Source organism: Physeter macrocephalus, unplaced genomic scaffold (assembly GCF_002837175.3).
Source record: "Physeter macrocephalus isolate SW-GA unplaced genomic scaffold, ASM283717v5 random_175, whole genome shotgun sequence".
NCBI lineage: Eukaryota > Metazoa > Chordata > Mammalia > Artiodactyla > Physeteridae > Physeter > Physeter macrocephalus.
Genome location: NW_021145480.1, coordinates 12,848 through 37,143, shown reverse-complemented (window position 1 = coordinate 37,143; position 24,296 = coordinate 12,848). Strand labels below are relative to the sequence as shown.

The following is a 24,296-nucleotide window of genomic DNA, read 5'->3' as shown; positions in this document are numbered from 1 at the left end:
GTGGAGAACACATTTATTTAATACGAGGGGCGGGTATTGCTGTCTCTGGCAGTGTGTGTGGGCTGGCAGGGAGACAACCAGAGGGACTTCTGCCCTGGAGTAAGAGGCTGTCCTGGCCCCAGGCTGGGGGCGTGGGGAGCAGACTGAGGGGATGGGGTGGTGTGTAGGAGGGGAGGGGAGGGTGAAGCTCTGCACACATCCTTGGGACCATGGTCCAGGCCCACCCAGTCACCAAAGCAAGAACCGAATAAATAAAGTGCAACCGTGGGGTTGGGAGGGGGGAGAGGGAGGGCACCGGGCGCACCCACGCCCGCAGCCCACATTCAGTGCTGCCAGGTCTGGCCCACCTCCTGGCCAGACCATCTTGTCCAATCACCCCTATGTCCGTCCCTCCAAGAGCCAGGCAGGCCCTGTGCAGCTACTGGAGGTAGCGATAGGCCTTAAAGCAGTGGTTGCCCGCGTCGGCCACCACCACGTGGCCATCCGAGGTCAGTGCCAGGCCCTGCGGGCCATACAGTGGCTCTGCAGATGTGTTGATATAGGACAGGAAGGAGCCAGAGCTGTCGAATACCTGAGGAACGAGTGGAGGTTGGAGGGAGCCGTGAGATCAGGCAGATGAGTGGCATTTGGGGAGGGGGTGCCTGGGGCGCAGCGGGAAACCTCACCCTGGTGCCCTCCCCGGGCCTTCCTCACCTGGATGCGGCTATTGCCCCAGTCAGCCACGATGATGTTTCCATTGGAGTCCACGGCTACTCCCGTGGGGGCATTGAACTGCCCATTGCCCTCGCCGTGGGAGCCGAACTTGAAGAGGAACTCTCCGTCGGCACTGTACACCTGGCAGGGGAAAGGGCTGGGGACTGGGGACCCGGCCTCAGGCAGAAGGCGGGGCCTTGGAGGAGGATGGGGTGAAGCCCCAGGGCTGAGGACCCCCAGATCTGCAGCTATAAACCAGTTCTTCTTCCCAGGCTTCACGTCCATGCATGCCACTGCCTACTGGACATCTCCAGCTGATGTCCCTTGGGCAGCTTATCTTCCCTGGGAAAGTAGTTCTTCTTTCTCCTTCCCAGTGACTGGCAACACCCAGGTAGCCATGAGTCATTCTCGACTCCACCTTCTCCTCTGTTTGACGGCCAATGAATTACCACAACCCGCTGACTGTATCCCAAATCTGTACCCTATGCATAGTGCCACTGCAATGGTCCTCAGCTAGATTATTCTAGAAGACTGATCTTCCTGCCTCTAGTCTCGCCCAAGCCAGAGCGATCTTTCTAAGACACACAGGACTGCATCACCCTCCTGCCTGCAATCTTTCACTGACTCCCCATAGCTCTTAGGAAGAGAGCAAGCCCCTTAAGGCAATGAGCAAGCCTCATTCTCACCTGGCACCACTCCCCTCCTCAAACCTCATCCGAACTACTTGTAGTTTCTTGAATACATGGTATGAGCTCCCCCCTCCTTGGCTTCTCCTGGCCCCCTACCTTCTGGTGAATTCCCACTTGTGCTTAGTCTCACCTGAATCAAACGCTCCTGCTACACCCTCACCCAGTTTCCCTGCACTCTCCTACCACAGAATGTATCACATCACACTGTAATATCCTGGCACCTTCTTCTCTTCCCCACTAGACCATAACCAATAAGATAGGGAATGTATCTGCTTTATTCATCACTGTATTCCCAGCTTCTAGCATAGTGCCTGGGACAACGCAGCCACGCCATCAATGTTAACTGTTCAAATGAATGACCTCAAGGGGGAAGAAAGGGAGGTGAGGGAGAGAGGAGTCTTGTGCAAGAGGAAAGGATGTTGGAACAGTGGTCGTGGAGGGAGGGAGGACACTGACCTTCACTGAATGGTTATGGAAATCCGTCACTACAATCTCATTCTTGTTGTTCACAGCCACAAAATGGGGCCCTGAAAATACAAAGTGGGCTCTCTGGCAGTAAGCCAGGATCCTGAGTGGGACGGGGAAGAACATCTGGGATGACAAAGCTGCGGTGTGAGGAGAGGGGTGGGGTCCCTGGGATGATGGTGCTAGGGTCTAGTGAAGGGACGGGGTCCCCTAGGGCCAAAATATAGAAGGAGGGGGTCTGTAGAGCTGGGACATCCAGGGGAGTTCTCTGGGACTGGGGTATCGGAGACCAGGTCTCTAAATTCTTTCCCAATACCTGCAAAGTGGCGGTCAGTGGCCCCGCGGCCCCCAAAACGGCCAACCAGCTTGCCATTGGGCTGGAAGGTAAAGACGCAGCAGGACTTGTTGTCGACCACAATGATATGCCCATTCCGGTCTACAGCCACTCCCTTGGGGCCCATGAGGCGGCCAGCTCCAATCTTGGTCTGGAGGAAGGGGATATCCGTTAGGGGCTTTATCCTGCCCGGTGGGGAGAGTAGTCCCAGCCTGGCACCAAAGCAGAACCTTAGGCTGAGGATGGATCGAGCAGTCCAGGCCCTGACCACCAGGAGGCACTAGAATGGTCATCTCAGCTGGCCACCAAGGGTGCAGAGTAGAGTGACAGCAGGCCTCTCACCTTGAACTTGCCCTCAGGGGAGAAGATGCTGACCCAACGGTTGTCATAGTCTGCCACGATAATGTCTCCATTGGTGTCCACGGCCACACCTGTGGGACGCTGCAGCTGCCCAGGCGAGCGTCCTCGGACCCCAAAGCGGAACTTGAACTGGCCTTCATTGGAGAAAACCTGGAGCAGAGGAGCAAGGGAGGGAGGGGGCAGGAGGGGAGAGACTGTGGGCACAGAAGGAAGGGAGCAGGGTCCTGAGGGAGGAGACCCACCCCCATTCATTCAGCGCTCAACAAGCCCTTCCTGACACCCTGCTGTGGGCCTGCGCAGACCTTAGGGGACATGCAGCAGAGGTGTGAATGGGACTGTAAGAATGTGAAAGGGGTGAGAGGTGGTCCAAGGGCAGAGGCAATCTGAGCTAATAGCCTAATAAGGATGCCAAGAGCCGAACCAAAGTTGGCGAATAAAGAAGGAGGAAGAAAGGTGCTTAAGCAGAGTCAGCAGTATGTAGAAGGCACAGAGTCCAATAGGGGCACTGCTTGAATTCAGTATGGGCACTACTTGCCTAGTGTGGATGGAGTGCAGTGGGCACTCCCGTAAAGAACAGAAAGAGTAAGGTTTTATTCTGGGTATGATGAGAGTTCACTGAAACTTTCTGGGCAGGAAAGTGACAAGATGAGATTTGACTTTGTAGTATAATAAGAAATATATTTGAGGGACTTCCCTGGTGGCACAGTGGTTGAGAATCTGCCCGCCAACACAGGGGACACGGGTTCGAGCCCTGGTCCGGTAAGATCCCACCTGCCGCGGAGCGACTAAGCCCGTGTGTCACAACTACTGAGCCTGCGCTCTAGAGTCCGTGAGCCACAACTACTGAGCCCACGCACCACAACTACTGAAGCCTGCGCACCTAGAGCCCGTGCTCTGCAACAAGAGAAACCACCGCAATGAGAAGCCCGCTCACCGCAACGAAGAGTAGCCCCCACTCGCCGCAACTAGAGAAAGCCCGCGCACAGCAACGAAGACCCAACGCAGCCAAAGATAAACAAATAAATAAATTTGGGGAAAAAAAAAAAAAAGAAATATATTTGGCCTTTGTCCCCAGTGCCTGGCACAGAGCTCCTCAATCCCTTAGAATTTCCTGATCAATAAGAGTGTCTTTTGTCATTCATAAGGAGTCCCTTTTGAGTTTACGCTAATGAGGTGACTTAGGGTGGGGGGGGGTGCTTGATGGCTTCAGGATGGGGCTGGTCACCAGAAAGACCATCTGATTAAAGGGTCGGAACTTTCAGCTCTACCCACCAACCTCTGGGAAGGAGAAGGGGTGGGGAGCACAGATTAAATTTTATAAAAATTCTTGCACAACAAGATTTGATGAGCTTCCGGGTTGGTGCCAGGAGGGTGTCTACCCCAGTTCCACAGGGGCCAAAGCTCCTTATACTAGGGACTCTTCCAGACCTCACCCTATGTATCTCTTACCTGGCTGTTCATCTGTATCTTTTATAATATCTGTTATAGTAAACTGATAAGCGTAATTAAATGATTGTCTGAGTTCTGTGAGCTGCTCTAGCTAATTAATTGAACACAAGGAGTGGGTTGTGGGAACTTCCAACTTATAGCTGGTTGGTCAGACTACAGGAGACAAACTGAACTTTCAATTAGCATCTGAAGTAGGGGCAGTCTTATGGGACTGAGCCCTCAACCTGCGGGATGTGATGCCATCTCCAGGTAGATCATGTTGGAATTGAGTTAAATTTATAGGATCCCTGGTCAGTGTCCACTGAGAACTGGAGAACTGCTTGGTGGTGTTGGAAAAAGCACATGGGAGCTTTTTCAGAAAGAGCACACTCTGGCTGCAGGGAGGAGTCGAGACTGGAAGCTGGCCGGCCAGTCAGAGGCGCTGCAGTGGTCCAGGTGAGAACTGATGATGGTTTGGACCAGGGCACTTGCTGGAGGGAAGTAGATGGATCAAGAGACATACAGGAGGCAGACTCCACGGGACTTAGTAGCAGACAAGAAAGGGGTAGGTGAGGGGTGGGAAATGGACAACGATTAGCCCGTCCAGGCTGTGAGGCTGATGAGGTAATCTGGACAGAAGAAACCTTTCAACCTCTCACCCTCTTCTACTTCTTCCACCTTAGCAACCTGCTCAGGTCTCACCATCCTAAAAGCACCTACGATTTTAATGCTCCTCTCCTCTATAGCTAAGCCTTCTTGCTTCTCCTTCACAGCCACAACATCACTCACGGCATTAAGGCTCACACATTGCTTTGTTATAACTCTAGGGACACAAGATAAATCAGAGCCAGGAGCAGCCTTGGAGGACTCAAGTTATGGGCCTTGGCCTTGTTCTTTGATCCAGATGTTCTCCCTTCTGAGTGGACTGACCCCCTGCCCCTGCATCATCCCTATTTCTTAGGCCCGCAGGGCTGTTTGAACTGGTCTCACCAATGGACATCACTTCCTCTTGATGTGGACCTCCCATCATGCCCTTCCCTGGCTGATCAAAACTGCCCCTGGCTTCTGCCCTGGTCCCCTGTGGTTGGACAGCAATCGCCAGCACGAGAAGGTAAGCACCACGGGCTGAAGAGGTGCTGTGAGAGGGACCAAAAGGTACCACCAGCTGGGTAGTGAGGCAGTGTGTCTGCCTCCTCCACTCCGAGCAGCTTAGTTTCTAGCTCAACACTGAGGCTTTAGGGGGTCTTCCTCTTCCCAACCTATCCTAACCTATCCCACCCATTACACCTGGCCAACTCCTACTCATCCTCCAGTTCTCAGAACTTCCAGGTCACTTCTTCAGAGAAGGTTTTAATGATCAACTCCATCTCCTAAATCAATATACACACATAAAGTTAAGTCTCCGTGATATATGCTTTTTAGCTCTTTTCGTAACAACTGTCACTCCTGTCACTAAATAACTGCTAAATATCCTCGTCCCCCATCGAAGGATGTAAGGCCCAGGTGGGGCAGGGACTGTGTCTGTTTTGTTCGCTGCTGCATTTGCAGCACTGGAATAGCAACTGGCACACAGCAGACATTCTGCAAATGAATAAATCCGTCAGCTCACTCCCAGAACACAATCGGACACCTCCCCTTGGATGCCGCACAGCTATCTCAAACTCACCGCACGCAAAAGTGAATTCATCGACTTATTCCCAGGCCCGCTCCCAAATGGCAACACGGCCTACTCAGGTCACCAAGGCCTGCAGCTCCTGATCCCTCCCTCTCCCTGGATATCTGATGGCTCATCAAAACCTGCCGTATTTGCTTCCTTATCTCTAGAATCTGACAGTGCCCTAATTTGATCCTTAACATCTCTCTCTTTTGCCATGGTAGCAGTAAGCAACTTCAGGACAGATCCTACTTGGGGGAGAGGCCAAAACAAAATAAAACGAACAAACCAGTGATTCTGGTAGAGAATGAAAAGTGCTATATGGCAAAAGGCTGAGGGAGCTCGGAGGAGAGTGTGATTAGCATTCTGCCTGAAGGAAATGAGGATGTTTTCACAGAAGAGCTGATAAAATTTCTGGACTCAGACAATTACACAAGGATGCAATATATCCAAATCAAATTCTTCATTCAGAACCACAAAATGTTTCTTCTCTTCTGTCAGCTGATGCTGATTCAGCACAAGGAGAGGATTTGCCTCAGCTGCCACCATAGCCGGGTCCAAAGGAGGAGACGTTCACGAGAACCCCAATCCTCATGAACCAAGGGGGGAGTCACAGTGCATCTGGGAGCCTGGCCCACAGCAGACCTGAGGACCCCAGAGTGAGAGAACCTCAGCTTTGGAAGCGAGAGCCAGGCTCCTAGCAGCTATGAGGTTGCTGCGTGGGTGACAGCAGGGGCAAGGAGGATTGCTGTAGTAGAAGGAAGTGTTTGGAGGGGGGAGCGGCTGCACTAGCCCCTCCCTCTTTAGTCCCCACCCTGAAACAACAGACAAACACAGCCCCTCGTCAGGGAGACGAAGTGGCACATCTTTCCGGGGATATGAGTACCCGTGTGTTTGTGCACCCCAGGGGAAGTTTCCCAAACCTCAACTTTTGTGCCAAAAAGCATCCTTGGCATAAGAAGGAGGAACGGAGTTGGAGGGTGGAGGGTGTGAGGCAGTAGGGCCTCAGCACCACCCCTACCCATCCAAACCCCTCCACTCCTCACCATGCAGCCTGGACCCAAACGCCTCCCTGCGCGGACCTGAGCCTCTCCTTTCCTCTGCTCTTAGGAACAAGGTGGGAATAAAGGCGGGCTAGACAGGCTTGGGAATATAGTCATGGAAGAGTTCCTGGCTCCTTCAGTTGGCTAGGTGGAAAGCAAGGCCAGGAGGAGCTGACACTGAGGTGACAGACCTTTGGCAGGGCTGCATCTGTGACAGGGGTACTCAGGCAGAGGGTCAGGAAGAAGTTTAAATGTACAGATGTGAAGTAAGGATCTTCAGGGAAAAGTTTTACTACCTGACAAAATGTTTCCAAGAACTGAAAGTTTACAGTAGTTAGAAACAATCCTGTACAGAATAAAATCAAAATTCCACAGCTTCCTCTCCAAAACCATTTACAGCGTGACCTCAGCTACTCCACTCCTAATAGTAATCTCCCTCCAGCTGCTCTGGGATCCTTCCAGTTCCCTGAACAACGCCCTATAGCACCTTCCCACCTCCTGCCTTTTGCCCCCACCTGGACAATGGTATTTTCAACGACAGCTAACAGTTAGAAGGTTCACTTGGCGACAGGCACAGTGCATGATGTCATTCAATGCTCCCAGCAACCCTCTGAAGTATTCTTTTCCTAATTTTACACATGAGTTAACCTAAGCTCAGGGAGGTCACATGACTTGTCAGTAAGTGGCAGAGCTAGGATTCAAGCCCAGGTGTCTGGTTTCAGAGGCTGAGCTTTGAACTGCTCTGCTGCGCCTACCATACTGGTACCCGTCACTAGGCTCTGCCTGTTCGTAGGCTCACTCTAAGGAAAAGAGAAAACCGCATTTTCTGGCTTTATGGAGCTCAGAGTGCAGAAGAGGCTATGTCCATTCAAGTGGCAGATGCTTTACTCAGGTGTGTGAGGCACTGGGAGAGCCAGAGGCAGGACCACCTTTGAGGATGCCCTATAGTCTAGCCACTGGAAGGCACCCCTTTTCAAAAGTTAGCCCCGTTTGACTGTCTAGTCAACTGGACGTTTGCAGAGACGGGCATAGACGACACGCATTCTGGATCCACGCAGGCATGTTGGAAGATAGTGGGGGAGCTGCAGAGACTGCCTCCTGACCACTGTGGTGGGCAGAAAGTAAGCCAGCCAGGCGGAGACTCAGGTGGAGGCAGAGGGGAGGGAACAATGAGCCAGATCTTTGGGGTCCAGGAGCTGGACTGGCCTGAGCCACAGCCTGGGAGGTAGAGGCTGCCAGCACAGTAAACCCCGGTGCCTAACTGTGAAGGTGCTGGTTACTGCTGTGGCCCTTGTGGAACGTATGGCGAGTGAGTGGGGGAGGAGTGGTGCTGTGATTCATTGCTCTTTAAGTAAAGGTACTATCTGTAGGGTTTCATCCTTCAGGAGGCGACCTGTATACTTTGTTGGGATTTTGTTTCTCTGTTGTTTTTGTAGGCTGTAGCTTGAGAACTTCTATTTTGGTGTTAGGGGAGAGCTTACCTGGATACATTGGTTGTTGCTGTCTGCTAAGACTATGCGGCCGCTGCTGGCTGCGGACACACCCTGTAAATTGGTGAACTCACCCTTCTCCCTTCCACGACTGCCTGTGGGGAAGAAACGGGAGGGAAGCAAAAAATTCACACTGAGGTCATTTTGAGTCTCTGGCCCCGCCCCAGCCCCCCTCTGGCTCCGTCCTCGGCTCTCTGTACCAACGCGGAAGACGAGCTCGTCCTCAATGGGGTTGTCCTTCCGTTTGCCGCCGGTGCTGTACATGGAGCTGGGCCTACGCACCGCCTTCTGGCGCACGTGGCTGCCCGGGCCGCCAGGGGACTTGACGCGGCGCTTGACGTCGTCCGGGGAAGGGGGCAGGTCCCCAGGACGCAGGGCCCGCACGCGGAAGGGGCTGCCGCGCACCGGCTGTCCATAGAGCAGCACGGAGAGGAGCAGCTCGCCTTCGGTGCGCGCCGTGTACACCAGCTCGTAAGTGCCGTTCTTGTGGTCCACCACGGGCACCGGCAGGCGCGTGCCGTCGGGGCCCGTGATCTCCGCGCGCAGCTCGGCGCTGCCAGTGCGCACCAGCCGCCCATCCTTGTCTTTGGTAGTGACAGTGAGAGAGGCGGGCTGGCCCACCAGCGCCTGGCGCAGGCCCTCGCCAGTGGCCACCGTCTCGTGTGCAGTGGCGCTCGTGGTGAGCAGCGCACCCAGATTGAGCACCGATCGCCGCAGCCCGTCGACCTCGAGGACCAGTTCCAGCTGCGCGTTCTCGTGGGGCCGCTCCGGGAAGGCCTGTGCTGCCAACGCCGCCAGCCGCTCTCGCATGTGCTTGCGCACGAGCAACACCTCCGGGGCCGAGCCCAGGCGCAGGGCCTGCTCAGCGAAGCTGCAGCTACTGCCGATGTGTTCCTGCCCCTGGCGCAGCGTGTCTAACTGGGTCTGCAACACCTGAGGAGGGGTTAGGGGAGGGTTGGGTAAGCAGGCTCGTGGAGGGGAAGGTGAGGGGGCTGTCTCTGTGATTCCTGATGAACTTGTACTATGGCATGAAAGGAATACAACAGGGTGAGCGTGGACGAGGGACACAGACGCCCGCAGTACCTACTGGCCACGCCAGAAGAGGGCAAGTGTAGACTAGGGGAACGGGTGCGCGGGTGTGGGAAGCAGGGGGCGCATAGAGGCAACAGGCCGTCTCACGACGGACGGTGGTGGGAAAGGGTGCGCAGACACACCTTCTGCTTGGCCCCACAAATGGCCTCCAGGTCGCTGACCAGGGCCTGCTTGCGCTGCTGCAGCGCTTGCTCCAGGTCCTCGAAGGCTGCGCTGATCTGGGCCAGGGCCTCTGCCTTGCGCTCCTGCAGCTGCTGGCTGATGCCCCCCACTAAGGCGATGGCAGCAGACAGCTGTGGTAGTCTGGGGAGGGGAATCAGCTCATACCAGGGCTGCTTGAGGGCTGCCCTCACCGAACCGTCCCTTCTCCCTGGAGACCCTACTGCCGCCCTCCAGGATTTCCGCTCCCCGAGACCCCCCCTCCCCTCCCTAGGAACTTTATCTCCACCCTGCCGAAGGTCCCTCCTCTGGCCCTGCTGAGACACCATCCCAGATGGCCCCACCAGCCCGGGCTCCCGCCGGGCGCCTACCGGCCGCGCACCGCCTCGAGCTGGCGCTGCAGGGCCGCCTTGTGCTGCTCCACCACGTCGCGCAGCAGCACGGTGCCGTGCTCCCGGTGCTCGCCGGCGCGGCACTCGCCGCACATGGCCGTCTCACAGGCCTCGCAGTAAAACTCCATCGTCTGGCGGCGTGAGGACTCCCGTCAGGCAACGACTAGACACCACACTTCTCTGTCCCCTCCCCTCCCCCACCTGCCTTCCTTGCCTCTCACCTTCCAGGCGCACCCCCCTACCTGGACCGCTTAGAAGACCCTCTCACCCACAGCCACTCGGCCCCTCCCCCGACCTCTCCTCCCCCTCCACCCCAAGTCCTGGCCTCACTGGGCCTGCTTGGGCCCACCTTGCCTTCATGGTTGGGGCAGGAGAGGGGGCGGCCAGCCACTGCGCTGAGGGGGTGGGGGTCCTCGGGGTCGTGGGCCCCATCAGGTGCCTGCTGCATGGCCTCCATGAGGCTGCTGATGAAGAAGTTGTTCTGCAGCGCAGAGACGCCCTGCTCAGGGAGGATGGACGTCTGCCGACACACTGGACAGGACAGCGTCAGGCTCTGGGCAGGGATGTAGTTCTGGAGGCATCTGGCCAGGGAGGAGGGGGAGTCAAAGGGATGAAGGGGCAGGGCGGTGTCAGTGCACCCCTCCTCTCACCTGCCATGGGTGCCAATCCTTCTCCTCACAGGTGTGCCGTTGCATTCGTTTTGAAACCTCTCTGGTTGGCACACGCATCTTGTCCTAATAGCAGGGGTAAAAGGCCTCACCTCTCACAACTGAGTGGAAACACATTCCTGACGTCTCTCAGAAGATCAGACGTACCCGCGTTCCTCACAGTGTGCACAGACACAAGTTCACCTTTCAGAGGTGTTTACAAATCCATCCCACAGAAAATGTGTGACTACCTACCCCCGCACCATTAACTCATTAAACATTTACTGACTGCCTACTCTTGCCAAATTTATGCCAAGCTCTGGGGATACAAAGATAAAGCACAGTGCCTACCTCTAAAATACTTACCGTTTGTAGAGAAAAAAAGTAACAAAATTAGAGTTTGTAGAAGTAAACGGTGCGATGATTAAAGGCATGGGTCCTGGAGCTAGGCTGCCTGGGTTCAATTCCCATGTCAGTCAACTATTATACTGCATGACCCCTGACAAGTTACTTAACTTTTATGAGCCAAGGATCCCTCCTTTGTAAGACGGAGACAGTACAGGCTTCACAAGGTGTGGAGAATTAAATGTAAAGTGCTGACATGCCTGACTCACAGAAAGGACGATGTATTGTAGTATTACAATACTTTTATAATACTAATTATAGCTATTAGTATTACCTATCGTTAATATGAGGAACACAGAAGATGCAGTGATAAGGAAATGCACAGAAGGGGCCTCTGGTAGTAGAGAGGGTAGCCAGAAAAGGCTGAAGAGGAGGTGACATAAGCAAAATCTTCATGGACAAATAATTGTTAGTCTGACCAGGAAAGGTGCAGGGAGAGGAGGAAGGGTGATCCAGATACAGAAGGTGGCCAGAAACAGCATAGTATGAGTAGGGAATTATAAGCAGTTCAAGGTGGCTGGAGAGGACGTTCAAGGTGGCTGGAGAGGACGTCCAAGGCAAGGAATGGTAAGGGAAGTCTGGAGAGAGAGGCATGGGCCAGCTCATGGAGGGCTCCTGGGTCACATCAAGCAGCTTAGAAGTTATCTCAACAGCACAAGGGAGTTGCAGGAGCATGGTACAGCCAGGTTTACATTTTATCAAGTTCCTCTTCACTGCCTCTGTGTGGAGGGTGAATGTGAACATGATGAGACAGCAGACAAGGGGTAGCAGCATCCTCCTCCTCAGCATCCAGCTACCATTTATTAAGCACAATGTGCCAGGCTGTGCTTTCCACTTGATGTTTGTTAATGGACTCAGAAAGGGTAAGTGGTCCAAAGTAACAAAGCTAGTAAGCACAAGAGCCAGATCCAAGGCAAAGCATGTGCTTAACCAAGGTACTCTTGTAATAGTCTAGGCAAGAGGTGAGGAAGACCTGGATTTAGGCAACAGCAATGCAGACTGAGGTGGAACAAATGTGAGAAGCATTTAAGAAGTGCAGCCAGTGGGTAGTGTTGTCTGATTAGATATGGGGAGTGAGAGATGAGTCTCAGTTGACTCCCAGATTCCTAGCTTAGATGACTGAGTGGATGGTGGTGACATTCACCACGATGAGAAACACAGAAAGAGGACTGGTTTACAGGGAAGTTCAGCCTTGCCCTGGTTGAGTTTACTGTAACGGTGGGACATCCAGGCAGAGGGGATCCGTAGACAGCTGGGGAGAAGGCAGTTTAGAGATAAAGACAGGGAGGCCATCAACATTTAGATGGCTTCGAAATGGGAGAATATTTAGAAGCCAGGGAGAGGATATGATCACCGAGAAGGGGATTACAGTGCCAAGAGCAGGACAGAGCACCCAGCAAATGCTGAAAGAGGAGAGCAAAGAGGAACGGGCAGAGAGGTAGGAGGAGAGAGAGTGTCAGGGCAGCAAAGTGAGTCGTGCAATTTCAGAAGCAGGGAATGAGTAGCCATCAGTGTCAAAAGCAGCTGAGGAGTCAGGGAAGGTAAGGACTGGAAAATGCCCATGGAATTTGGCAACTGTAAGAGTACTTTTGTCTGTAAGGAAAACAGGGAGTGGAAGGAGGGGTAGAGGAAGGAAGGCTTGACTCGACTCGCCAGTTGAAGAGTGAATGGGAGGTTGGAAGTTTGAGTAAAAAGTAGGTTGATGGGTTAGATGGCAGCTGGGAGGGACACAGGGACAAAGGAGTGTTCTTATCTGTTTGTAACGGGAGGCTTGAGCATGTTTATAAGTTGAGGAGCCAGTAGAGAAGGAGGGAGGGAAGAGACTAGAAGACATGGGACGAGGTCTGGGGATGGGAGAGTGGCTTAGGCTGGCTTGAAGAGGAGGAGTGGACCCCATCCTCTGGATGGAGGGAGGGGAAAATGAGGTGGATGCACTTGAGCACAGGGGGCAAAATTAGAGAGAGGATGCCCAACTTGCCTCCGGCAAGGTCAGCTGCTGAAAGCGAAGGAGTGGGGTGGTGGTGGGAATCCAGGAGGACAGGGAGGCTGGGATTAGTCACTGAATGGAGGAGGAGAGGAATCTTACTAGAAACAGACTGACGGCAGCTGTGTTTGGAGACCACAAATTTGTGGAGGGAAGATTTACATGTTGCAAAGTTTCCCATAGCCTCAATCTCTTCTCTTAATGTTCTCTACACTTCTTGATCTGAATTAATTAATTTTTATTTATTTAACAAACACTATGTGCCAGGCACAATTCTAAGTGCTTCACAAACATTAACTTATTTGTGACCTAGTGTCCCCTTCAGTCTTGTCGAGTTGAGAGTGGTTTTTGTCTCATACTCCACATTCCTCAGGACCAGAAGGTGGGGTTGAGTTCTCCCCGCCCCCAACTGGAACATTTCTAAATTCTTCTTCTTCAGCTCCTTGGAAGCTCAGGCCTTCTGTCTACAACACCCCTCCTTGATGTTGTCTCCGCTGACTCAACGGTTGGCCGAAGTCTTTCTTCTGGCTCACTCTCTTCTGTTACCCTCCCTCCCACCCCAACACACACACTCCTGCCATCATTCTCGGTGGCTCTGACATCCACAGGGTGACCTGCCCACCATCAAGATTTCTTAGTTCCTGTGCTTCCTCTCAGCCCCTCCCCCCGTGATCTTTTCCTCCAGTTCACCTCAGCTGTCCACTCCCATGCACCTGGCACTACCTATGCCTCATCAGCCATCACGGCATCAACTATGAAATCTGCATTTCAGCCATTCCAGTCAGTTCCCCTGTAACTCTCTCCCCAGCTTTGCTGAGTCTGGGGTTTACCCTGAATACCTCTGAACTCATCAAGATCTCCATCCTACGTGTTGTACATACCTGGCTTACGACTGCTTCCTAACTGGCTTCCTGTTTCCACTCTTGCTTCTCTAGAATCCACTCGCCAAATGGCAACCAGAATAAGCTTAAAAAAAATCTAATTTATGGAATTCCCTGGCAGTCCAGTTGTTGGGACTCCGTGCTCTCACTGCCGAGGGCTCGGGTTCGATCCCTGGATGGGGAGTTAAAATCCCATAAGCCATGCAGCGCGGCCAAAAAACAAAGGTCTAATTTATGTCACATTATTTCCCTGCTAAAAAAAAAATTCCTCCGGTGGTTTCCCACTGCATATAGAACAAAATCCAAAACTTTCCTAAAACTGCCAAGCTCCCCCGTGAACTTTTCGGACCTCACTTCATTCCACTTTCCTCCTCACTCAGTCACGCTGGCTTCTCCCCTGGTCTCTGAACATGCCCCACTTACTCCTTTCTTAAGGCCTTTGCATGGAACAGCGCGAAGATAATCCTGTTGCCTGGAACAACCTGTTCATGTCTGTTTCCTTCTCTTCCTCAGGTCTCAGGTCAAATGTCACCTCCTCGGGGAAGCCTTCCCTGATGACTCTACGTAGACTAGCCCCTGGACCAATCGCCCTCACTTACTCCCTGTTTATTTCCTGGAAAACACTTAGTCCAAGCTGTGACTCTCCTGTTTGATTATTTGCTTTTGCCTACTGTCTGTCACCTCCCGCTAGAGCATAAGTCTTTGAGAGCAGGGACCAAGGGATAAATGAACGAGTAGTATGAAGAGAGAAGGCTCTGCAGTTAAACCTGGATTCAGACCTCGACTATTTACTTGCTGTGGAGCCTCGGAAATATCTCTTAATTACTTAATGACTCTGAACCCTAGTTTCCTCCTCTCTAAAATGGGGATAATAGAGTATCTGTTGTGAGGATCAAGTAAATCAATACATGTAAATCACTTAGCCAGTCCCTGGCAAATAGTAAGCAATCAATACACAGTAGCTATTGTTATAATTTGTCAGCCACTGATTTTCTCCAAGAGTGCTCAGTGATCTGGGTATAGGAGAAGGTATGGAGATATCCAATTACGGCTCAGATCCAGGATTGAGCTTCTGCCACATGGGTTTAGAAAAGGACAAAGGTGTGTGGGAATTGTAGAGGCCTATGGTCCACCACGGGATTCAGGATGGGTAGGAAAGAAAGGGAGACCAGGAAGGAGATGGAGGCTGGGAGAAGAGGGAGCAGTCAAGGGCACTGGACATCTACATCCAGTCAAAGCTGGTGTAGTGAGAGTGGGGTGATGGAAGCCAAGAGTGGGATACTGGAGTTTGTAACCACAGAAGAAGTGGTATTATTCTGGGTGATGGCAAGATGCAGGGCGTCGTTGGGAGGGTGTCTGACTGAGGTGGCACGGACTACGTTTACCTGTAGTCTGACCGTATGATGATTTGATTACTATCTTTCTCCTTCACTATACTGTAAGCTACTTAGGAGCAAGGATAGGGCTTCCCTGGTGGCGCAGTGGTTAAGAATCCGTCTGCCAATGCAGGGGACATGGGTTCAAGCCCTGGCCCGGGAAGATCCCACATGCTGCAGAGCAACTAAGCCCGTGAGCCACAACTATTGAGCCTGCGCTCTAGAGCCCGCGAGCCACAACTACTGAAGCCCGTGTGCCTAGAGCCCGTGCTCCGCAACAAGAGAAGCCACTGCAATGAGGAGCCTGCGCAACGCAATGAAGAGTAGCCCCCGCACGCCGCAACTAGAGAAAGCCCGCGCACAGCAACGAAGACCCAACGCAGCCAAAAATAAATAAATAAATAATAATTTTTTAAAAAGAGAGCAAGGATCATATCTGTTTTTGCTTATCACTGCTTGCCCAGTGCCTGGGACAGGTCTGGCACATAGTAGTTGCTCGATAAATAAATATTTGTTAAGTGAATGAATAATAGATAGAAGCCCAGAGGCTGGGAGGGGTTGCCTTTCATTCAGTGCCTCAGGACAACAGTGGGGACAGGCGGGGAGGACAGACCTAGCTTTGAACATCCTCCCACTGGTCAGAAAGTTCTTCTGGTGCCAGAGCTGGTTGAGAGTCTCAGCTCTGCCTGATTTCTCTGGTGGTGTCGAAGGCTGCCTTGGGGCTTGGGCAGGGGCAGAGAAGGCCCTGTTCTGGGCAGGGGCCACAGCCCAGTGTCAGGAACCTCTGGTCCTCTCACAGGTTCTTGCACCGAACCCTTACCTCCTATAGGCTGGGGTTCATCTGCCCCCCTCCATGCGTGCACACATCTCCCTCACCTCTTACAGGTTTACACATGCCACTCCCTCCTCCGGGGGGCCTGCAAGGTCCTCATCCCTCCCTGGTACACACACCCTCACCTCTCACAGAAGGTGTGCAGGCAGGGCAGAACCTTGGGGCACCGGTACCGATCCAGGCAGATGCTGCACACCAGGAACTGCTTGTCCATTGGCTGGACCTCTGGGCCAGGGCTGTCCTCCCTCTTCGCCATGGTGCCCACGGATGGCTCCTGCTACTCACACCAGCCTGTGTACAGAAAGATGGTCAGCACCAGGGAAGCCAGCCATCCCTCTCTCCACCTGATCCCCATCACTCAAAACCCCTGCAGAGCACTAGCCCCATCTCTTCTCTGCCAGGGACCGAGCAGGGTGAAGAGCATGGACTGAGTACCCCCCGAGCCTGCTGCTCTGGTTAAAAGCACAGGCGTCATTGATTACATTGATTTCAAACCCAGTTCAGCCTCTTACCAGCTAGGTGACCTTGCACAATTCATATACTCTCTCTGAGCCTCAGTTTCCTAATTTGCAGTTATGGAAATAATAATCCCTACCTCAAATGGTTGTTTTGAGAATTTGCGATAGTGTTATGTCAAGTGTGTGGTACGGGGATGCCCTTCACTGACACACCCACCCTTCATCTCCTCTGCCTCCCCCAAACCCTCCCCCAGGAGACTTTCCTGATGGAGTGTCTCTCCTCTGACCACCTGCAGCCCTTCTATCTATGCTGTGACCCACCTCCCAGCACAACTGCCCGGGATCACATTCTTTTCCACATCCAATCAGTACCCAGGTCTCGTGGATTCTGCCTCCCAAATACCTTATCCCCTTTTCTCCAACTGCACAGATACCACCCCCAATTCAGGTGCCACCAATTCTCTCCAGCGATACAGCAACAGCCTCCTAACTGGTGTCCTTCTCCTCGCCTATACCTTCTCATCCCTCTCCCTCACAGCCAGAATGAGGCTTCTAAACACAGATTCCATCTTGTCACTAACTCCCTGTTTAAATTCTTTCAATGGTTCTCCATTGTCCAGAGGACAAAGTCCAAACTCCTTAAATTGGCCAACAAAGCTTAGCTTTGGCACATACCTCCCTCTACCACCTCACGTCTCATGATTCTATGAGTAGTCACACTGGTTTCTTTCTTTTCAGTTCCTGGAAAACTCCTTGTTCTCTTTTGCTTCTGGGCAGTCACACATTCTGTTCCCTCTGCCTGAGATCCTCTTCTCACCCCCACTTCGTCTGGCTAACTCTTGCTTATCTTTCAGGTCTGGATGTAAATGTCACTTCCTCCAGAAGGCCTTCCCTGATTTCCTGAAGTCTGGGTGAGGTGCTTCACCTTTATGTCATTCTGCACCTTGTCTTTCCTCCATCCTGGCCCTTACACACTATGCCGTAATTTTCTTGTTACTTCTCTGCTTTTTCCATAGTCTGCAGAGTTCTTGAGGAGAGGCATTATATTTTATCTCTTTTTTATTCTTAGCACTTAGCACAGAGCCTGACATAAGGATTGGCCTATATTTATTGAATTAATTCAGTAATTCAACAAATATTTATTAAGTGCCTACTTTGTACAGGCGCTGGGGATAGAGTGATAAACAGAACAGATATGGTCACTGTCCTTGTGGTGGGGAGGTAGTGAAAAGTAAATAAATGAATAAATATATAATTACAAATTGGGAGAGGGGAGTGCTATACAGAAGAAAAGGATGCTATGAGAAAAAATGCTGTTTTGATTGGGTGATTGGGGAAGGCCTTTCCAAGCAGGGAATTTTTAAGTAGAGCTTTGAGGGCTAGAAGGAAAATAGTAGGGATGAGGGTGTGGGCATCAGAGAGTGAGGGAGGGAAATCATTCTAGGCTGAAGGAACAGCATGACGGAAAGTCCTTAGGCAGAAACTCACTGAGAACCCGAAAGGGTTCATGTGGTCAGAGCAAAGGGAATAAAAGGCCACAGGTGAGTTTGGGAAGGTAGGCTGGAATGAGATCACAAAAGACCTTGATGTTAAGAATCTGGGTTCTATCCCAAATTGGGAGGGAAATGATGCAATTTACAAAAAATAAAAATAAATTAAAAAGCTACACTGGCAGCTATGAGGATTGAAGAGGAGCCAGGGTGGAAGCAGGGAGACCGCTTTGGAGGTTATCCCAGTTCTTCAGGTAGGCTGAGGTTGGGTATTAGCAGAGCTATAGGCAAAAAAGTGGATTGATCTGAGAAATAACCATGAGGTTGAGTCAAAAGGACACCACGATGGACTGGATGTAGGAGGGGAAAGGAATGACAATAAGGACTCCCAGGTTTCTCCCCTGAGGATGATGGGCTGTGCCTAGAGACAGGGCAAGCTAAGGAGCTGATTTGGGCCATTCCATTTTATTTTATTTTATTTTTTTTTTGCGGTAAGCGGGCCTCTCACTGTTGTGGCCTCTCCCGTTGCGGAGCACAGGCTCCGGACGCGCAGGCTCAGCGGCCATGGCTCACGGGCCCAGCCGCTCTGTGGCATGTGGGATCTTCCCGGACCGGGGCGTGAACCCGTGTCCCCTGCATCGGCAGGCGGACTCTCAACCACTGCGCCACCAGGGAAGCCCGGGCCATTCCATTTTAACCATGAGACGTCTGAGAGGTGCCTGTGTGATACCCAGGTGAGATGTCAAGTAAGAAATTAAATATAGGAGCTCCAGGGAGAGGTCTGGGCTGGTTTTTGACTTGGAAGCATTGGCATATTAATGACACAAGGCAATGATAATGGATGGGACCATCTAGGGATAGAGAGTGAAGGGTGAAGGAGAACTCAGAGAGATGGGAGGAAGACCAAGAGTGTGTGGGATCAAGGAAGTCAGGGGAGGAGGGGGATTCAAGAAAGAAGGAGCGGTGAAGTAAGATGAAGACTGGAGAGTGTCCACCAGATTTGGCTGTGGTGGAATGGGAGGGGCAGAAGTCAGGTCAGAGTGATGGAAAGATGAATGGAAATGAAGAAATTAACACAGAAGTTGTAGACAATTCAGGAGAGAAATCTGGCCCTGAAGGGAAGCAGAAAGATAGTCAGACTACTTCGAAACAGGCAGTGACTAGGAGCGGGTCACCGCTATCTGTGCCTAACTCGATGCACCAAGGCCCTCTCTAAAAACAATGCATGAATGAAGAATGAATGAATGAATGAATGCACTGGGGCCAGTCCAGAGCTCTCTCCAGGTTTGCGGAGGGGCAGGAGAGGGGCTCAGCCGCACGAGCCTTATGTTTCTGTGAGGGTGGGCATGGATAGGGTAGGAAGGGCATCCCTGAATGTGGACACTGGAATTCTGAGGTTCCTTCTCCAGATGTGCAGGGTTCTGAGTCTGGAGACTTAATACAAAGACAACAGAGCAGGAGGGGGACAGACTGAGGGTTGGCTGAGGCGGCAGGCGGCCAGAGCCAAGCTGAAGCTTCTGTTTGGTGAAGGGGAGGGGCGAGAGGAAGAGTAGGAGTGGTCTGCTGGGCCCTTCTGGGGCAGCTGGAAGTCAGGCTCCGCCTCTCTCCAAGCCCAAAGGGCTCTCCCAGCCTGTCACACAGGGGCGGCGATTGGGCAACATCCAAGCACGGACAGCTCCTCCCTCCCTTCCCCTTCCTGCTTCAGTTCCCCACCCAGACGTGCTGGGCATGCAGCTGCTGAGGTCACACCCCTGCCTAAATCACCAAGATTCCCTTCCTCTCCGGGGCTTTTACGCCCACCTCTCCCATCTCTCACTGCTCCTTAGAGATCTGCCCCCAAGGTCCTATAGGCCATGGTTTAAAAAGACTGTTTATCACAGCAGATACTTGGAAGATCTTGAACTCAGAGCTGAGATATCACCCTCCTTCCCTGGGCTGCCTACTGCCATCTCTGCATCCCTTATCCTTCCCATCTTTTAACTGAGGTTCTAAAGGCACTTCATTTCCTTTTTCAGCATTCATTCCACACCTCTGCTAGGCCTGGGGATACAAAGAGAAATACTCACAGCTCAGCCTTCACGGATGCCTCAATCTAATAAATCAATTAATGCAGTGCAATATGGTGAGGGCTATGACAGGGAAGCCTAACCTAGATCTGGGGCGAGGGAAGGATGTACAGGAGGCTGGAGGTCCAGAGAGTTCTCCTGAAGAAAGGGCCATTCAAGAGCTCCAGGATGGGTAAGAGTTAAAGAGAGAATGGTGCCTTCTGCATCAGGAGACTGAATCAAACACTGTGACAGGGGAGGACTAAGAAATGAGATGCAGTGGTAGGCAGGAGCTAGATCATACAAATCTTTGTTGGCCTTATTGAGGAGTTGAGACTTTACCCTTCCCTGCTAGGGGATTAAGGCTTTATCCAAAGAGCAAAGGAGCAGGGTGGGGAGGTGAAGAGGGTTTAAGTATAGAGTGAGAGAGCAAAAAGAGTAAATTTTTGACTGCACTGTGGAAAACAGTTGAGGGGTATCATGAGTAGAGAGTTAAGAGACTGCCATGATATTGTAGAGGAGAGATGATGGTGGCCTTGATTAGGGGAGTAGCAAAGGGGAGGTTGACAGAAGTGGATTTTATAAGGAGGAATCAATAGAACTTGGTGACCAGTTGGTTAGATATGAAGTATAGAGGGAGAAGAAAGAATTAGAGATGATTCCTAGTTTTCTGGCTTGAAAACTCTGAAAGACAAGCAGTTTGGATGGGAGGGTGACAGGCTCAGTGTTTAGTAAGAGGAATCTGAGGTGCCTATGGGACATTTGAGAGGTCCAGCTGACAGTTGGAAATGTAAGCTGGAGCCTAGGAAAGAGGTCTGGCCTGGAGATATGGATTTGGGAGTTGGTGTAGAGATGGTACCTGAAGGCATGGAAGTGGATGACATCACCCAGAGAGGGCATAAGATGAGAAAGGAGAGCCTGTGACTGTGCCCCAACGAACCTCAACATTTAAGGGACAGGCCCAGAAAGCAAAGCCTGAAAAGAAATGGAAAAGGTGTGGCCAGAGAGGCAGGAGAATCAGGAAAGAGATATGAAAGCCAAGGGAGAAGAGAGCTTCACGAGTAAGAGAACAATCTTCATTGTGAAATGCTGCAAACAGTTCCCATGATCTAAAGCCCAAAAGAAGCTGGTATTAACCTCAGGGAGCGTGGTTTCTAAGGGCTGGAGGAAAGGAAGCCACATCCAGGGGGCTGAAGAGGAAGTTGATTGTGAGCAAATGAGGACAGCCAGTGCTGATTCCACCTGATCTCTGACATCTGCAAAGGATGTGTTTCAAGGCTTTTCAGTTTCTCCAAATTCTCAAACAGCATCTAATTTCCTCCATGACTTCCTCGTACGACCTCATGAGAGTCCCAGTATACATGATTGACACAGCTGTGAGTGAAGGTAGGTGACCGAGGCATTGTTAAAAAGTGGATGCAAGAGGCCAGTTAGGCTCACTTGCTTCTGAAAATGACTGACTCCTGGTCACTAGCCTCCAAGTGCATTTGATCATTTGAGGCTTCAGCAAAATGACAAATGACTGCAGGCTACAGTCTTTGGGTTTTCTTTGAAACAGATGAAGCCTTGGAGGAGGTAGTCCTCAAAACCAAGGAATCCTTGCAATAAGATTGGCAGGGAAGGAAAATGATGAAATTTGCAGTACCATCTCTCCCACCCGCTACTGCTGGACTGAGTAAGTAGGTGAATGAACCATTCAATGAGCTGATCAACCTATCAAACAATCAAACTTCCTGGGCACTCTCGACAAGGCCCTTAAAGTGGTTACTGGAGACACAATGCTGAAACAGACACACTCCCTGTCCTTCACAAGTTCTCAGACTAGTGTGGGAAACAGACATGGAAATACATAACTACCATGTGATAAGTGTCATGATATTGACATATTCAAACTGCTATGGCAGCAAAGAGGAGGAAGTACCCAACTCTGAAGGTGGTGGAGAATAAAGAAGACTTGCAGAGGAAGGGATATATGAGCTGGCTCTTGGGGGACAAATAGGAGGAGTTTGATAGGTACACTGGGAAAACAGTGAGTAATGGAACTGAAGCATGAAAAATTAAGAAACATGGACCAGTTGGGCAAGAGAGCAAGACTCAAAAGGGCAGAGGCTGTACTTGATGCTATCACAACCCACTCGATGCGAGCTCTCCACTTGCCTCTCTGGCTGCTCCTTCACTGTCCATTCTTTATATGTCTTGCTCCTCAGGGCTTTGTTCTAGGGCCTCTTCTCCCCTCACTTTCATACTCTGTCTGGAAAATCTCACCATCTCCCATGGTTTCAGTTACCATCCACTTGCTAATGACTCCCAAAGCCTTATCTCCTGTGCAGAAAACTTCTTGAACCCACACCTGTATATCCAGCTGTACCTTGGACATCTGTACAGGGATGATGCTAGAGACTAGTCTAAAACTGAATTCACTTTCCCCTAACCTACTCATCTTGCTGCATCTCTCATCTCAATAAAAGCCACCACCATCCACCGAGCCACATCAGCCAGAATCCTGGGAGTCTTTTCAATTCCTCCTCTTCTTTCAACTTTCAGATATAAGGTATAACTATTATCCTTGCTTCTGCTCCTAAAATGAGTCTAGGTTAAAAGTCAGGAGATCCAGGAGATAGTCTTGACTCTCACTAATTTCACCAATGCAAGGTAAGACTCTGGACAAGTTCCTACTCCAACCCCTTACTTGCAAATTGGGGGAGGGTGTATTTTTCTTCCCCAAATCTGAGATTCCCAAGGTTTTCTGTCCAGCCAAAGGTCCCTACAGACTGTACTATGTGCCCATGATTAAATCCAATCTTGTACTACCTTGAGTATGATTGCTGGTTTCCACAGGAAGGCTAGGTGTGTTAGAGAGTGGTTGTAGTTGTCCCCACCTCCCTTCCAAAATAAATGTTGGCTGAGTTTAGGGCACCCATGATACTCCCTCTGGGCATCCCCTACCCTAGCCTAGCAAAATGGTTGTGCTCCATTTTTCTGAACACAGGCTGTACTCTATCAACTATGGGCCTTTGCTCAAGCTCTTCTCTCAGCAAGAATGCCATTGTCCTCTAAGTGGCTGAGGCAGCACCTGGCACACAGAGGGTGCTCAGTATATGTTGGTGATAAGAGAGCCATGTTTAAATCACTGCAGTATCCTCTCACCAGACAGAGAGGCAAAATCAAAGGCAATAACAAGACAAGTGAACAAAGTTCCAAGGAAAAAGACCTCCACTTAACATAAAGAAGCTTTCCCATAACAGAAGTAGTAAGTGCTCTGTCACTGGAGGCATGCAAGCCAAGCGAAGCAGGGCACCTGTCAGGCCTGCAGCTCTGATTCCAATTCTGCAGCAAATCAGAACCCTGCTTACGGGATGAATGAGCACTGATGAGCTGGACAGACAGGCAGGGAGAGACCTGTGAAAAAGACCTCTGCACCTGCTCCAACCTACCAGATCTCATCTTCCTACAGGGGTCAGTCCTGGGTTTTTGCTTTCCACTTCGGAGACCCCCACACCAGGAACAAGCCCAGGGCTGGCCTTCAGTGGACTGACCTCCCTGGGGTGCAGCCTGCCCCTCCAACCTGCAACCATCTGTCCCTGCAGGTTTGCAGCCCATGATCTGAAGCCAAGTCCAGAAGGGAGGAGGCCAGAACCAGGGAGGAGCCTGGGGTCTTCCAGGCGGGGCCCAGGCTGCAGGGGAAACAGAAGGGTCCTTTCCTACAAGAAACAGCCTCCGGATGCGGCTTCCTGTCCAGAGGCCAGTGCTAGAGGAGGAAAGGGTGTCCTCTATACCCGCCGGTGGGCCTCTAGGTGCCTGAGGAGGGAGGGGGTAGCAAAGGGTGGAAGTGTCTGCACCAGGGAGAAAGGAACCCTCGGACAAGCTGGGCCACAAGATTCCAGAGTCCCACTCAGCAGCCCCACCCGCTCCCCCACCCCCCACCATCCTCGGCCGCAGCGGTCGACACCCTCCGCCAACATACACAAGCTCCCAAACCCCGCGCTCCTCCAAGGAAGCATCACCCATCCACCCGCGCCTCCCCCCTCAAACATGGACCTCACGTGAGCAGCCACAGCCCGAAGAATCCCCCACTGCTCTCAGGGACAGGGACACGCCTCACGTGGACAGAGACAGGCACAGCTTTTGAAAAGCATCTATGCCCTCACCCACAGACACTCGGACAGACACACCGCCGCTCGCACCCGGACCGGGACCTGGGCAGACAGGGATACAAACGCACTCCTGGGGGCCGCCCGTCGCACTCACCGCGGCGAGGCAGGATGGGAGGGCCAAGACCCGGACTGCGGCCACTCCGAGGCGCCCGCGGCGCTGCCCCTGCTGCCAGCGCCCGTCCGCCCGGCTCTGCCCGCGGCGCCGCCCCACGTCCCGCGCCTCCG

The 24,296-nt window shown here is 52.0% G+C and overlaps 1 protein-coding gene across 1 annotated transcript; it reads right to left on the bottom strand.

The window, feature by feature from the left end:
- TRIM3 (tripartite motif containing 3) lies at nt 1–24,296 on the bottom strand. Its single transcript, XM_007102974.3, has 12 exons — nt 24,166–24,296; nt 16,050–16,215; nt 10,149–10,380; nt 9,779–9,930; nt 9,371–9,551; nt 8,357–9,089; nt 8,148–8,251; nt 2,524–2,691; nt 2,164–2,332; nt 1,839–1,909; nt 694–834; nt 1–571 (listed from the first exon to the last, which is right to left on the bottom strand). Exons 2-12 carry the CDS (start codon nt 16,178–16,180, stop codon nt 419–421), a joined length of 2,235 nt encoding a protein of 744 aa, XP_007103036.1. The 5' UTR covers nt 16,181–16,215; nt 24,166–24,296; the 3' UTR covers nt 1–418.

Coding starts and splice junctions, on each gene's coding strand:
- TRIM3 (XM_007102974.3), bottom strand. CDS start 16,180: ATGGCGAAGAGGGAGGACAGCCCTGGCCCAGAGGTCCAGCCAATGGAC. Junction 9,552..9,778: donor CTCGAGGCGGTGCGCGGCCG/GTAGGCGCCCGG, acceptor TCCCCTCCCCAG/ACTACCACAGCTGTCTGCTG. Junction 2,333..2,523: donor CCCCTGAGGGCAAGTTCAAG/GTGAGAGGCCTG, acceptor CCCTTCCTCCAG/ACCAAGATTGGAGCTGGCCG.